This window comes from Pagrus pagrus (assembly GCF_965226575.1).
Source record: "Pagrus pagrus genome assembly, chromosome: 7".
Lineage (NCBI taxonomy): Eukaryota > Metazoa > Chordata > Actinopteri > Spariformes > Sparidae > Pagrus > Pagrus pagrus.
The window spans coordinates 21,972,527-21,987,292 of record NC_140191.1 but is presented as its reverse complement, the minus strand read 5'-3'; the positions used below and the strand labels follow the sequence as shown (position 1 = coordinate 21,987,292).

Here is a 14,766-nt window from a genome sequence, read left to right as displayed (position 1 = left end):
CTAACTGTGGCAATCCATGCACGATGCCAAACCCAAGTCCTTGGATCTTGATGCAGTCTTCAACTGTTTAATTGAAAAATGTCTTTCAAACATACACAGGTTGTCTACAGGCTCAATAAGTACACATCCTCTTACTACGCAACACATTTGCACCACAACTCAACAGCTTAGTAGGCTTACGTGGAGAGGATAAATTTATTTCACATAAAAACCGGATTACTGTAAATTTCCTATTAATAATAAAACCAGATCTGCCTTGTGCAATGCTGTAATCAGAGCCAAAAGTTAACCATCATCTCAAATTCTACTTCCCAGAAAAACGATTAGATTCTGTGAAACCACAATAGTTTCATTCATATGGTACAGAACAAGTCATGAGATTATAACAAGAGCTCAATCTTCTTGTTATAGTCTACCACACATTTTTATGGCATATTTTCACAATAATACAGTGCTCATCATTGTTAGCAGGTTGCGTCTGCGACTCGAATGTGACTTGAAGCCAAGTTTATTGCAGTTTTCAGCCAAAATTCCTCAAAATATACATTGTTTTTCTCTGGATCCAAACAATTAACCCCTGATCTACATAGGATGTAACAAAAGAAGGGTAATTCTGGATCCCTACCCATTATTTTAAAAACAAGCTTTGAAGCATTCATGCAACAATAAGCTTTCACAGTAATAATAACAAATGTTTTACAACAAATCAATGTGGGGTGCCATTCTCTGTTCTATGTAGACTGTGATGAGCTACCTTTGTCTTTAATATTCATAAGGCACCACTACCTAAAAGCAACATGTCATTGATAGATCACCCTTTCCATAATATTGCCAAAGGCAGCATGCATTCACCTCTCAGATTTCTAAACCAAGCCACAACACCAGGAACAGAGACAGTAACATACACTGCCCAACTATCGATCTGCAGATATCGCATCACCAAAATATTGGCTGATAGATATCGCATGGCCTTGCCTCATAGCCTCCTCCCAGCATGTCACTCATCAATCACACGGTAACTGATACGTCCAGGCTTTAGCTCATCTGTCACTGTATAGTCCTCTGACCACATTCTGTGTGTCCACTTTTAACTCAGCTCTGAGCTCATGCACAATCGATAACAACCAGCAGATCAAGTTGTAATGCAAAACCACCAACAGTATATACATTCATTTGTAAAAAAAGAAAAGAAAAGAAAATCAACAGAGAAAAAACATTGCTTTAAGAGTGAGATTGGAGCGAACAACTTGCTTTCACTTGGAGCATTTTGTATCCTCAGCAGAAGCAAAAAATCACTCAGACAAAGGTTGCTGCAAAGTGGCAGCAGGTGATAGAAGTGAGACGAATCAAATTTCGATAGCAATAAGACCATGACAACAAATACAAGAGAAAAACAGAAACAGTATAAAATTTCATAAGAGAATGAGAGCAGGGTGGTGGAGAAGGGCGGAGATGAAGCAAAGGGAACTGAAGAAAACGGATTGTCGGACGAAGGAAGGGTCGAGCCAGACAGAGACTTCAGGAGTGTTTGGAGCGCAGACGTACAGGCCCACAGCAGTACACTACAAAGTAGGGTGCGGGGTGGGGAGTAAAGAAAAGACAAGATGAGATTTGAGATGGAAAGAGCATAAACAGTGCACTTGGGAGGGATGGCAATTAAAACAGCATCCAGAGAAAAACCTGGATGTGAAGAAAGAACAGTGAAATGCAGAATAATAGTATTTCAGCCATCTAGTCTTCCATTATACATCTAATATAATCTTATGTACTGTATTAATGCAACCAAAAAGGCACTCCAGTTGATTGGTGTTGACCCCAGCCCTGACCTTTTGGACCAACAAGAAATAACATGGCTTACAGGTTGACATTTATAGATATGAAGCACCTTGACCTCACATGGACCCAGTATCACTTAACAACTCAGCTGCCCGAGTTGCTGACGGAAAGAGTGAGATGGAAAGCATGTGTGAGGGCAGAGTTCAGTATTCACATGCATCACCAGGATCAGCAGCGAAAGAATAGATGCAAAAATACAAACTCTGATAGGGACAAATGAGATTTGAGTTAGAAAACCAGGAGAGCAGCTTCTAGGAAAGAAAAGAAAAACCCCCAGAGCGAAGGAGATGGATACGCAGTCCATCTGGAACCTACACTGGGGAGCCGCTTCCTCTGCCTCCATGGGACTCTGTGGGGAGTTGCTTTCTGTGGGCTCAATGTGAGGGGAGGATGGGATAGGGGGTAAGACAAGCTCTGGTGGCTCCTGGGCTGGGGAACGACGAGGTTTGGGTGGCGCTGGTCGATCAGCGGTTCCTGCAGGAGAAACAGCATGCAGGCAGGGCAGGCACTGATGGTCATGTTTGTAAAAAGTTTGGGGACGTGAAACAAAAACATCGTACATGCAAACTTTTTAGCAAACTAAAAGTAGCACAGAAACTGTTATGTAATCACCAGGATCTGTGTTTTTTATTTATTCTGGCAACGTCTTCTGTCTTCTTGTGCTAAGTTCTTGGTATTCAAACAGTGGCTTCTTTATCCTTGGATTTTCTGGTTTGAGTTTCTGTGGGCAGAACTCCTTCCTTTGTCTACTACCATGAAGGTTATCACTGTTAAAGTGCGGTAAGCTAGTGTTTACAGTACTTTTATTTGTTCAGGTTTTTACCATTGCTCCTGTGGAATTTACTTGAGCATGTATTTAGTGGAGGGTTCAGCCTTAGCAACAAAAGTTTGCAGAGTATCAGCTGAAGTTTCAAGAAAAGAAAAAGTAAATGCTTGAGAATAACAATATATGCTAGGATATAGGAGTGGAACTGTTGTTTTATTTCTTTGCTGTGTACTCTTCCTCTGAGGCTTTCAGTATTCAGTAACATCTAGCTTGTTAAAACTTGTTAAATGTTGTTAAATGTTAGAATTTATTAATTTTAAAATCTGGTAGTTAAGATTGCAGTTTAATCAGCTGTCACTGTTTACCACTTTGAAAATACTGTAGTTATAGTCAAATTAGCTCCAGGTAATGTCAATCAGTGATAGAGAGTTTCTTTATGTGATTATTACTTAAAGAGTAAAACTCAGATTTTGTGTTAGCATCCAATAGCACACCCTCATCCTCATGTTTCATCCCTATTTCATTACAAAAATGAATTTGGTGATGCTAACAGAGGTGTGGCCTGAAAAATAAGGCAAAGTCAATCTGGATAACACATTGGATTGTTGGGGCAAGAGCACACTTACTGTAAAACAGCACTGTTAAAATATAGCTGCCAACATGGCTTCACAAGACAAGTGATGCATCAGTGTGCTGTGTCTTAGTCAGCAGGTGCTGTCGATGTGTTAACTCTGTTGTCGACATTGGGAAGGAACTGAAACAGTGTGCAGGGCTGAGATGATAAACAACACCATCATAACCTTGACAGCTTTCTGGAGCACACACAGACACACACAGACACACACACACACACATTGAAACAGCTGAATTTTTTTTTTATCTTATTCTTAAAACAATTAGATTGCAGTTCTTTTCTCTTATATTATTGTTGCTGTGTGTTTCTTTGCACTGAAGCCTTAGGCATTCAACTTCAATAAAACTATGATTAATGCGGACGCAGTCTCAAAAACAGTAGCTCTGTATCACTTTGTCAATATCAACCAGTGGTAATTGTGTTGACTACATTTAAAGAGGAATCACTGATTTGCATTTTCCTCTGACCTTTTGGCTTCAGCGTGATATTAATATTTACACATTCTATGTGCACCTTTAAAAAAAAAACTTATTTAACGTAAATATTGGCATTATGTTTTTCTTCCTGGTTAAAACACAGTATACACACACTAACACACCCACGCATGCACGAGCATACACACAGAACGTTTAAGCTTTGTAAGAGTTTGAAGAGCCACTAAAAGAGGCAATGGTGTAAAATAAAGATGTTTAAAAAAAACTTTTTATAATAATAACAATATATATAATTCTATATTATAGTGTTACTCACTTTTAGTTTCATGGTTTGTGTGTGTGCACACTAGGCCTGTCAGTTTTGGGCCCTGTCCATCTCTAGAATTAGATCTCTTTATCACAAAGCTTCCCAAAGCAAATGGCCTACAGTTTGCACTTTGCCATATACATCAATTTTGCTTAAATGAAAGACTAACTCAAACCTAATAAATGGACTGTGTACATTTCTGTCCCTGCCTATACAAGCACGAGGGCACCACCCTATACTGTGCCTGCAGGGTGTAGTTGTCTAGCCCTAACGTGTATACCAGCTATTTATTCACTGCCAAACATGTACTGTCCATGTTTAATGAAGAGCCGTTTTAAGGCTGCACTGGAGAATATCTTGTTTATAGTCTCAGCATGTGAAAAGTTGAAGTTGAGGTTGTGTGTAGGACAAAAAGGACTGTGAGAATGTGGCTTTTGAAATAAAACTCTTTGACTGCACACATTTCAACTCAGTGTATACTTTCTAACACATTGGAAAAGGGAAAGTAGATTGAAAATAGGAAGAAAGTCAAAGCAAAGGAGGGTAATGCACTGTCAGCAGTGTCAGAATAGAAAAAGAGAAGCACCAAGGTCTATGAATGTATTAATGATCCTGGTGCTGTCTCTTCCATCCTGTCTAATGCACTAACCTCCTCATACTTCATCCTTTCTCTTGCTTTCATCTGCCTGTCCATCATTCTCCTCTCCTTAAACCCCCCTAGTCCCCTTGTTTCTACCTTGCTGCCCTGTCATCCCCGCTGCCAAAACCTTCCCATGCTCCTTTCTCTGAACTCCACTCTGGTACCCTCACCTTTCTCATCCCTTTTTCCGAGGTCTACGGCTCTCTCATCTCTGCCCCTGTCAGACAAGACAGCCCTCCGCTGCAATCTCACTTTGCTCTGGAGAAAGATCTAGGTTATATAAAGATCAATACGAGGCCAGCTGGAGTTCAAGTAGATCCTGTTTAAATCTTTGATGGATCTGTCTGTCTTTGCATCTGCCAGCTTTGAAGGGTTGTGTGAGTGGCTGCATGCACATGAGAGCGAGATAAAGAAGAAAGAAAAAGAGAGAAAGATAGGACGAACGTGAGGGATTGACAAGTGCAAGAGAGAGACAAGGACTGTATTGTCTTATGAGTTATGATGAAAACCAGCTCCACTAGTTCCTGTTCCTTCAGCCACACACACACACACACACACACACTGTCAGGTTATGTGCGTCATTCTCGACAGTTTAAGTTTCAGACGTTGCAGCAGAGTGACAGCTCTGTCCTCCAGGGCAGGCATTCAGTCACTTTCTAACAGGTAGAAAACTTTAACATACAGAGAGTGTTTACCATCACTGTCAAGAGCTCAGTGATCAACGTCTCAGTTCATTTTATTTGAGGAAAATAAATGTTTTGTCGACTGTAGTGTGAAAAATTGCCAGTTGGTTTAAATCCAAACTAAATTCACAAAGTAACTGATGGAAGTTATTAAAACAAAGAATGACATGTGTTATAATGATACACAAATATCAAACACCTCATTGCCTGTGGTGCTGTTTCTGCTTTGTCATTATTAATATCCTTGACTGTTATTTGGCATTACACCTGTTACTAGCTGCTCTTTGATGTTAGACAATAACTAGAACAAAACAGGTTGTGTCATCACTGCCAAGGTGTGATAATTACAGCATGTTTTCAGTAAGCATGACCTTAGGAGTATTAAAGATACATTTCTAACTTTTGTTCTGAACTGGTTGCTGGTTGTTGTTTCTACAATCTGTCAAGCAGTGTCTGCTATCAGCCATATTTACCCATTGCGCTGTGTCTGTTGTTCTCAACTTCTTCCAGTTTCAGGTTTAGGGCCGACTCAGTCTCAGACCTGGAGCTGCTGGCTGAGGTCGCTTCCTGTTCTAACATGATAGCTGTGCTGCTGGATTCCTCCATCCTGCTGCTGGAGCTTTTCGTATTGGGTTGGACCCGCATGGACCCGCTCGCTGTGCTGCTGGTGAGGCTGCTGCATTGAGAACCGGTCTGGTCTGGGTCAGCGTCTGAGTCGTCAAGGCTGTGGCTGAGTTCAGAGCTGGAGTCCTGGACAGCCAGGCTGTCAGTTGTGCTGCTGCTTGGGGTCGGAGAGCTGGGAGTTGGGGTGGCAGCGCACACAGTTGGAGGTTGTACTTTTAAGGGGGCTGGTTTTATTGTTTGCGTTACCACAGTGGCAGCAGAGACGGTGGTTGACTGTGCCATCTTGGTACGGGAGGCTGGGGTAGGTGTTTCATCAGTGTGGCTATCAGAAATGGGTGTGGCAGAGGTCGAAGTGTCGTCAGGGCCTGGGGTGATGGAAGATGGGGTGGGAGGAGGGGCTGGAGCCTTTCTTTTCCTCTGCTGGCTTTCTGAGCCAAGGCCCATCTGATAGAATATAAGAGAGAGGAAAGGAGAGAGACGGTAGACAGTTAATTTATGTGAGCACCTTGTGCATTTTTGTGTGTGTGTGTGTGTGTTGTGTGAGTGTGTGGTCTAACAATAAATCAGCCTGTCTACCAGGACTGAAGTAGAGTTTACCACTGAGTAATTAAATCAAGAGGAGTTCTGGCAGGAGTCCTGAAATCCAACATCCAAGTGCCAACATTCCTTTTAAATTATCATACAACAAGACCTATAACGTCTGGCAGCGATACAGTGTATCTGATGCAGTGGTATTGTGATAGTACTTATTGATAATGCATGTTTATTTAACTTACTTTCTCCTGCTTATTCAAGGGGACATCAACCATGATTCAAATGTGTGCTGTCTTGCTAAATTACTCATATTACTGACTCACTGATCACTTCAGGGGTTGAAGTGACAGCCGTTATTAGCAAAATGATGTAATTTCTTCCGTGTGTTTGCAAACACAAAACAAAAACATGTCATGTTGTTCCCGTTGCACCAGCGCTCCGTCAATTCAGTTCAAACAGAATCATTGGCAAGCTACAACCAAAGTCACTTAGGCAAGAAGTCATTTATGGGGAAAAAGTCAAATGATATCACGTGACATTTGGCTCAGTAGGAACAAGTGCTTCAATCTGTCAATGGATGTTTCATAACATTAATCCTGTTTTATGTCTTTCATAATGACTGTGATGGAAAAAGAAACAATAAATTCAGACTGGTTGGAGCTGGTTTTAGAAAGAAGCTTACAGAAGAGGAAAACAGAAGAGGAAAGAGAGAGAAATAAAAAAAAGGGGGAGATGACAAACTAAGTGGGAAATTCTCAGTTTTCTTCCACAGGGAGATGAGACCATTCACACCCTCCTGTGCAAGCTGATCTCACTCTCTGTGAAGTCAGATTTCTTAGAATCAATTTAAAAGTGCTATGGGCAGGTTTCAACAGTGTGGATGTCCTGATTTCTAAAAAAATCCCAATTACTACTGCTGCTGCGTTCAACTTTTCTTCACTTTGAAACTCAACAGAGAACATGCCCGGAGCTGCATGTTGCGTTGCATCATGCAGCAGGACAAGAGAGGGAGAGAGAGATCAGGCCACCTTGCCTTTCTGCATGCAAACTGAGTTCACACATGTGAACTCAATGAACCCACTACATGCATAGCATGCTATAGAAATCCAAATGGCCCCCCGACTGGTTGTCTTTCTCTTCCTTGGTCTCCCGCTTCTCCTCCTCTCTTGCATTCATACATACATGAATACAGACATACCAGTGGATGTGGGCCAAAGTTGAAGCTGAAATGGATGACTGACTTGCCTATGAAGATAGATCTGTGTGAGTGCGCATGCATGTGTGCGAGTATGTTTATGCTTGTGTTCCCTGCAGAGTGAAACATAAGACTGCAGCCAAGCCCTGCTATGAGAGGAGGAGAGCTGTGGCTGCAACACACACATGCACACAACACATGTTTTTTGTGTGACTGTATGGGTGCATGCACTCTCTCACATATGCACATGAGAAGGAGCAGCATATCTCATATCTCAGGCCGAGCTGGGGTGTATGGATTAGCGGGTTGCTGAGGGTTGCAGGGTTAAGTGTGTGCTGCTCTCATGGGCTTATTGGCGCCACGACTGGGAACGCAGCATGTACTTAAGATTGTTAGAGACTGAAGCCAAAACTCAAAACTCTGTATTATACCACATTCAAGGTCACACTATACATTAAGTTAAGCTGACTATGTACTATGATTATGTATACACTGTGTTTATGTGTGATGTTTACTGATCTTATTTGCAGCTTATTTCTCGAACCTATGTAACACAAAGGAGAAAACCTGTATATTATCAGGAAAGTTGTTTTTTTGCCATGTTTGAGAAAAGAACACCCGTTCTTTCAACAGCTACGCATGTATTGCTGCAAGCTAAAGGCAGGATCTGGCCACTTCGGCTCATGTCTTAAGTCAACCTTGTGTCATGACATCACAAGTCAAGTCACAACAAGACAACGGACGGCCAAGGTATCAAGTGGATTCTCAAGTCCTGTCGCTGTAAGTACAGTCAAGTCATATTGCATTGAATCACAAGCAGAAACAATGTCAAATGAAATCAATACAAAGATGAGCGAACAGTTCTTTCACTTTAGACGGTGAAAGACACAGATAAAATCCATATATGTCAACAGTGAGATGCTAAACTCTTTCTATTCCCATTGACTGGTTTTGACATTGATTAATCACACAGTAGAGACAAGACAGACATTCAGAAGTTTTTCATTCTCACAAGGAGCCAGATTCATGGATCACATTGTGTTGTATTAAATATCTACAGGGCTCAAATAAACAAAGGCCTTCCCCACTGTTTGTCTTTAGAAAAACACAATCAACAAGTCACCAGAAGTCCATTTATTTCTGACGATAAAGAAAGGATGTAGGGACATCATCAGCAACCATCTAATTATCTGATTTCCTTGTTTCCATACCAATCGGGCTCTGTTTTTTCTGCTGTAGCTCCAAAAACAAGAGCAAAATAAAGAACTTGATTACAGCTATTCAAAACCTTCGTGCTCTCTGCAGTTTTTTTGCCTCATGTTTGAACTGACGACTGCTCTAATCATATAGATAAGCACTACTGTAAAAATGCTGTTTTGTTTATTTTGTCTTCATGCTGACAAGTAAGTGAGTTAGCATACGTAAACCAAATGTAGTGGAAACATTGAAACAAATACGTTGCTTACGTGATCACAAATGATCAATTACGATATGCATATCAAGAAGCTGTTACTGTCTGCCAACATGCGTCTTTGCTTTGACATATTCTGATTGTTCTCTTCAGGTTCGTTTTTTTTTTGGCCTTTGATTAAAGAGAAACAACACAGCATATGTGGACATGGGTATATATTACACAAAAGCTCACAGAGGACCATGCAAGGACAGTCTGGTGTGTCCATTAGTTTTCCACCCCGTGGTTTGAGAGGCGAAGGGCCCAGTGTTGGAGCATGTTGGATCGGATAGGGCCACCCATGGAGGCTTCAACCTGTTGCGTGACCATTCATCAGTTGTTTTGAAGGACTCTTGGTGGGTGTGGGGCTTTGTGACAGAGCAACATTACAGCGCTAATGTGAAATGTGAAATGGAGTATGTGTGTTTACAAGAGGGGGTTACACTGTATATGTGTGTGTGCTTGTGCATGCCAGCATGAATGATTACATTCATACATGCATACATATGTGTGTGCACATGCATGTGTATGTATGTGCGTGTCAGCGATAATAATAGCAGATGAACTGTCTCAACACTGAGGGCACCGAGGTCAAAAATATCCTAACAGTAGGCTGGGGGACAGTTAGCGTATGTCGGGTTACTGTGTGTTTGTGTGTGTGTGCGTGTTATAATGAACATGTGTGGGTGTGGGATGTATGTAAAATAGTTTTATGTTAAAAGTCTTAACAATGTGTGTGTGAAAAGGGGGGCCTTGAAGAGGCTAGCTAAGGATAAGGAGACACATGGCTGACCCAGTTCCTTTGTTCTCTACTTTGTCCTACTAACCTACTGAAATCTAGGTTTTCTTCACCTCTTACCTACATATACAGATATATTTAAATACAAATAGAGCTATTTGTTAGGGCTGTGACTACCACTATTTTCATTGTCAATTAATCTGTAGATTATTCTCTTGATTAACTGATTACTTGTTTGGTCTATAAAATGCCAGAAAATGGTTAAAAATGTCGATCACTGTCTCCCACAGCCCACGATGACGTCCTCAAACGTCTTCTTTTGTCCACAACCCAAACATATTTAGTTTATTGTCACATTTAGGAAGCTGGAATCAGAGAATTTTGACTTTTTTTTAAATTAATCAAACTGAATAATTGTTTATCAAAATAGTCTGTGATTAATTTAATTTTTGACAACTAATTGAATGATCCACTAATTGTTGCAGCTCTACTTTTTACCTCTGTCAATCAAATACAATCTGTCAATTATTCAAATTAGAATTAAAGGTGCAAAATGTTAGAATTTGCCACTTGTTGAATTCATGCTCAACAAATATGGGGCAGCACATCACCAGAGTTACTAACTACTGCCAACTTTAGCTGCCGATAGCTAGTTAGCTCGGGTTGGGAGCTCAGTGCACAGTGGAAACTGTTGGTGTTACATCGCTAGCACAGGAGCTTTGACCCAGATGGCCGGGGTAAGTTGTTTTCAACCACAATTCTTACATATTGTATCTTTAATTTGTCACACTATAAGTAGCTCTGTGGGTAGAGCAGGCAACTAGCGACCAGAAGGTCGCCGGTTCGAACCCCAGCTCCCCTGGGCGGAACTGAGCTACATGCCGAAGTATCCTTGAGCACCTGAAATTGCTCCTGACGTGCAGTTGGCACCTTGTGCGGCAGCCTCTGCTGTCAGAAATGGCCCTGCGATGAGCTGGCGACTCGTCCAGGGATATACCCTGGCCTTCGCCCATATGAAAAACTGGGATTGGCTCCAGTAACCCCCGCAACCCCCGGAAAGGGTGGATAAAGCGGTAACACCCCAACGACCCTCATGGAAAAAGCAGTTAAGAAAATTAGATGAGATGACTATACTGTAGCACAAAACAACAAATATTGTTAGTATTAATATTTTTACTTGACAAATGATTGATCAATCATCAAGTCTTTAACCAATTATTTCACCACTAATATGAAAAAAATATAAATAAATAGTTATTAGAATACATTTATACATTTATGCAAATAATAATCTCAATACTAATTATTCAAATATAAACGGAACTAGAAGGGGTTTTGAAGCTTCTACTGAGACATCAGAGGCTCAATTGTTAGTGTTACTGAGCATTCTCTTTACTTTGGAGGTAATAAAAGGTAATCCGATTACATTTGTAGGCTATGTGCATAATCAGAGGTATTCACTGATTGCTTTCAAATTGTAATCCCCAACACATCAGTGATTACCTCTCTAAAATTTAAATTGACTGATTATTTGTTTGCTACAAATCCACACAGACACCACCCCCAACCTCACACACACATGCGCGCGCGCACACACACACACACACACACACACACACACACACACACACACACACACACAAACACACACACACACACATGCAAAGATACAGCCACAAACGGTTTGAGACTGACACAAACATACACTCGCTTCATTTGTTTGTCCCATCTGTCCTGGCTGTACTCATACACAAGATGTTTTGACAGCTTCAAGTGCAAACAGATCCCGTCCTACATAGGCCGCATGGCAGGGTGACGTGTTCCCCTATTCCAGGCCCCTAACTCACACTTTCAGCATCTTCAAGGTCAGTGCGTAAGAATAGAAAGCTTACAGTGTCAACCCAAATACATTTCAGTCAGCATAACCACAAGACTAAGCATACATACAGCAGTACATGTTGTATTTAGGGTTAGGGTTAAAAAAATTGTATTTGTGTTGTGAGTAGGCATGCTCATTAAATCACTTGAGTAAACAATTTAAAAAAACAAAAAATATATATTATTTATATTTAACTAACTACTAAACTGTGTGTCAAAAGCTAAGTTTTCCATGGCATCACATAATTCGAGTTTATACTCTATACAGTATACAGGGAGACAACAAACAACCGGTAATAATCTTCTATTCACATGTTATAATGTGAAAGCACTGCTAATGATCATTTCTGATGTATCCAAAACTATTGTGGTTAGATTTTGTTTCACATAAATTGTATTTCTTTTAACACTGATGTAAATCACTCAAATATGCATGTGCAATTGATAAATATTGTTTTCCATGCAATCTTGTGTATATTCAGACAATTTATATGGCTTATATAACAACTTTTTGGCAATTACATCAAGGCCCTTTTGAATATGTATGTAAAACATACATTTCCCGGCTGTAGCCAGCGCACCTGCTGTTTTCAGCTGCGGCAGAAATTAAGAAAAACAGCGAAGGATTAGAGATGAAGAAGGAAGGTCTGCCTGTTTGCTTTGGCAGCAGTAGTCTCCTTTTTCTCTGCTTCCAACTGGTTAAAAAGAAGTTTTGTTCCTTCAGAATACAGATACAGTGAAACCATGCGGCAAACATCCATCTCTACATCTTTCCAAACCTTTATTGACATTTTGCCTCTGGAAAATCCCGGTTACATTCCCTCTTTCTGTCTTTGCATTACTTTTCAAATTTTACACTCCCTTGTCCCTCCTCATGTTTTCTCACAGATGCAAAGCCTATTTAATCATGAATACAACAGGGACTAATAGCAATGAAACCAGCAGAGGTATGGCCGACCTCCTTTGTTTATGTGGTTAAGTGGGGGTTGTATTCATTAGATGAAGCTGTGACCAGTCCAGTATTGTAAAAGAAACAAAACAGAGGGTGTGTAGGAAAAGGAAAAGCTGATATCACAGGGGAACAGAAAATAGAAAGAAAAAAAGACGAAAGAAGAACAGAAGTGAAGAAAGGGAAACACTTACAGGAACACTCATTACTGAGCACAGATCCAGTAGCAACGTGTGTTTTGTCTGGCTGATTAAACCAGAGCTGTGCATTAGAGCAGATTAAAGTTAGCTTCCATCGGAGACAACTACGGGACTGATGGGTGGCTGTGAAAAACAAGCCTCCCTCTGCTGCCAACTCTCTATTTTCGCACAGAGACAGATCATCAGGAAGAAAAACGTAGCCAGCTCGATCAATCAAGAAGCCGCACAGACACGGGCAGGAATGCAGCGTGCACAAAAAGTAATTCTTGCACTGATGAGTGGACATGCGAGGAAAGTTTGGCCAATCAGCTTTAACTGCCATTTTGTTGGACACAGTGATAACATAAAAACACATACTAGCGATAGATATCTAGATTTCTTTTTGAGCCAATACAGATAACCGATATTTACCTGCGTCTCAGGGCTTATTCCAATAAGACAACCAATAATTCCACATTTTCATATTTAAATAAACACATATATTGTAGTTAATTGTAGTATAATACCGGACATATTTATTGGCTTATAGCCAATAATGAGTCGTTTCCCATTATCACATAACTGTCTGGATCATCTTGAAGAAGTCTTTGTCTGATCTGACAACTGGATTTCTCTTGAGAAATTTAATCTAATACAGTTGCAACAGTGTCTCTGCTGCCATGGTTCATTTGTGTTCTTTGAACCAAGAGACAGTCATCAAATTTTAATTCCCACATAAGGGTTCACTTGCCACAGCAAATAGATGTGATGTGAATTACGACTTTCTCCAAATGTCTTTCCTCTCCCCTCTGGCTTGTATCAACCTTCCCTGGCTTCAGGTTTCAAACTCAGCTGTGTAGAACAAAAAAATGCTTTGTGTCTGATTGGCCACGTTATAGATCATAAAAAAACACAGGTCTACATACGTGTAATGCTGCCAATCATTGCCGTTCAGGGAGATTGGTTAGTTTTCGGTGACAGGAGCTCAAATATTTCCGTTGAAATGAAATATGGGGGCAGTAAAAGAGCAATAAGAATGGAAAGTGTATGTTTAGCTTACTTCCTATCTTACTTCCAGCCTGCTTACGGCCACTGATCTTATTCTTTAATGCTGCCTGTCCTCTGTTGAACCTTTCGCTCGTGGCGTTCTCCTTCTGCAAGGTGAGGGTGGTGCTCAGGGCCAACCAGATTTCATGCTGTTCTGCATTTTTGAAACATGATCCCAAAGCTCATGCATTCTTAATGTTGCACAACCCATTTACACACATGTAAAACCTTTATAAGACCTGATGTTACTTTACTCTGACTCTCTGTCTCTCTCCGTGACCCTCTAAGTCACTTAGTTTTTCTTTTGCTCTTTATGCTCTCTCTCACTCTCTGCTTCAGTTGTCCTGTCTTTATCTTTCAGTGTTCCTGCACTCACAACACACGAGCATAAACATACTTACTCAAGAAGCACCTTCTGTTACTTAGCAGTGAAGCAGAAAGCTCTGAATTTCCTCTCCTTTATCACAACAGCCAATGTAGACATGGCTTCCTTTCCAAACCACAATAGCAGATTGCCTATCGCTTGTGGAAAAAAAAAACAAGTTTGTGTTTCTGTGAACTCAATGTTCCAAAACATAATTTAATTCGGTGCTGCTTTCATAAAGACAGACACAGATTGTTGATTGTTAAGCTGCAGAAACAAAACTGTAAACTTGACTCCCTGTCGACAGCGGTGAAATGTGAAAACATCTGATTCTCCTACAGTCGAAGAAGACTTTATGCTCTCCCTGGAATACTCTGTCATCTGTTTTTAGTGCCACTGCTATTCCTATTCTGACTACTGTATATAGCAACTTCCCCTTAGACATCAAAAAGGTCAAACATCTACTTTCATAACTGCAAATGAAACAAGATCTTAAATGAGGGTGTT

The 14,766-nt window shown here is 40.7% G+C and overlaps 1 protein-coding gene across 7 annotated transcripts in view; it reads right to left on the bottom strand.

The window, feature by feature from the left end:
- The window catches only part of cobl (cordon-bleu WH2 repeat protein), a 56,729-nt gene that overhangs the window by 10,449 nt on the left and 31,514 nt on the right, over positions 1-14,766 (bottom strand). For all 7 annotated transcript variants that reach the window (XM_084358104.1, XM_084358108.1, XM_084358109.1 and 4 more), the window contains one exon: positions 5,774-6,368. In XM_084358104.1, the coding sequence (XP_084214230.1) occupies positions 5,774-6,368 (595 nt within the window). The remainder of the gene's footprint in view (positions 1-5,773; positions 6,369-14,766) is intronic.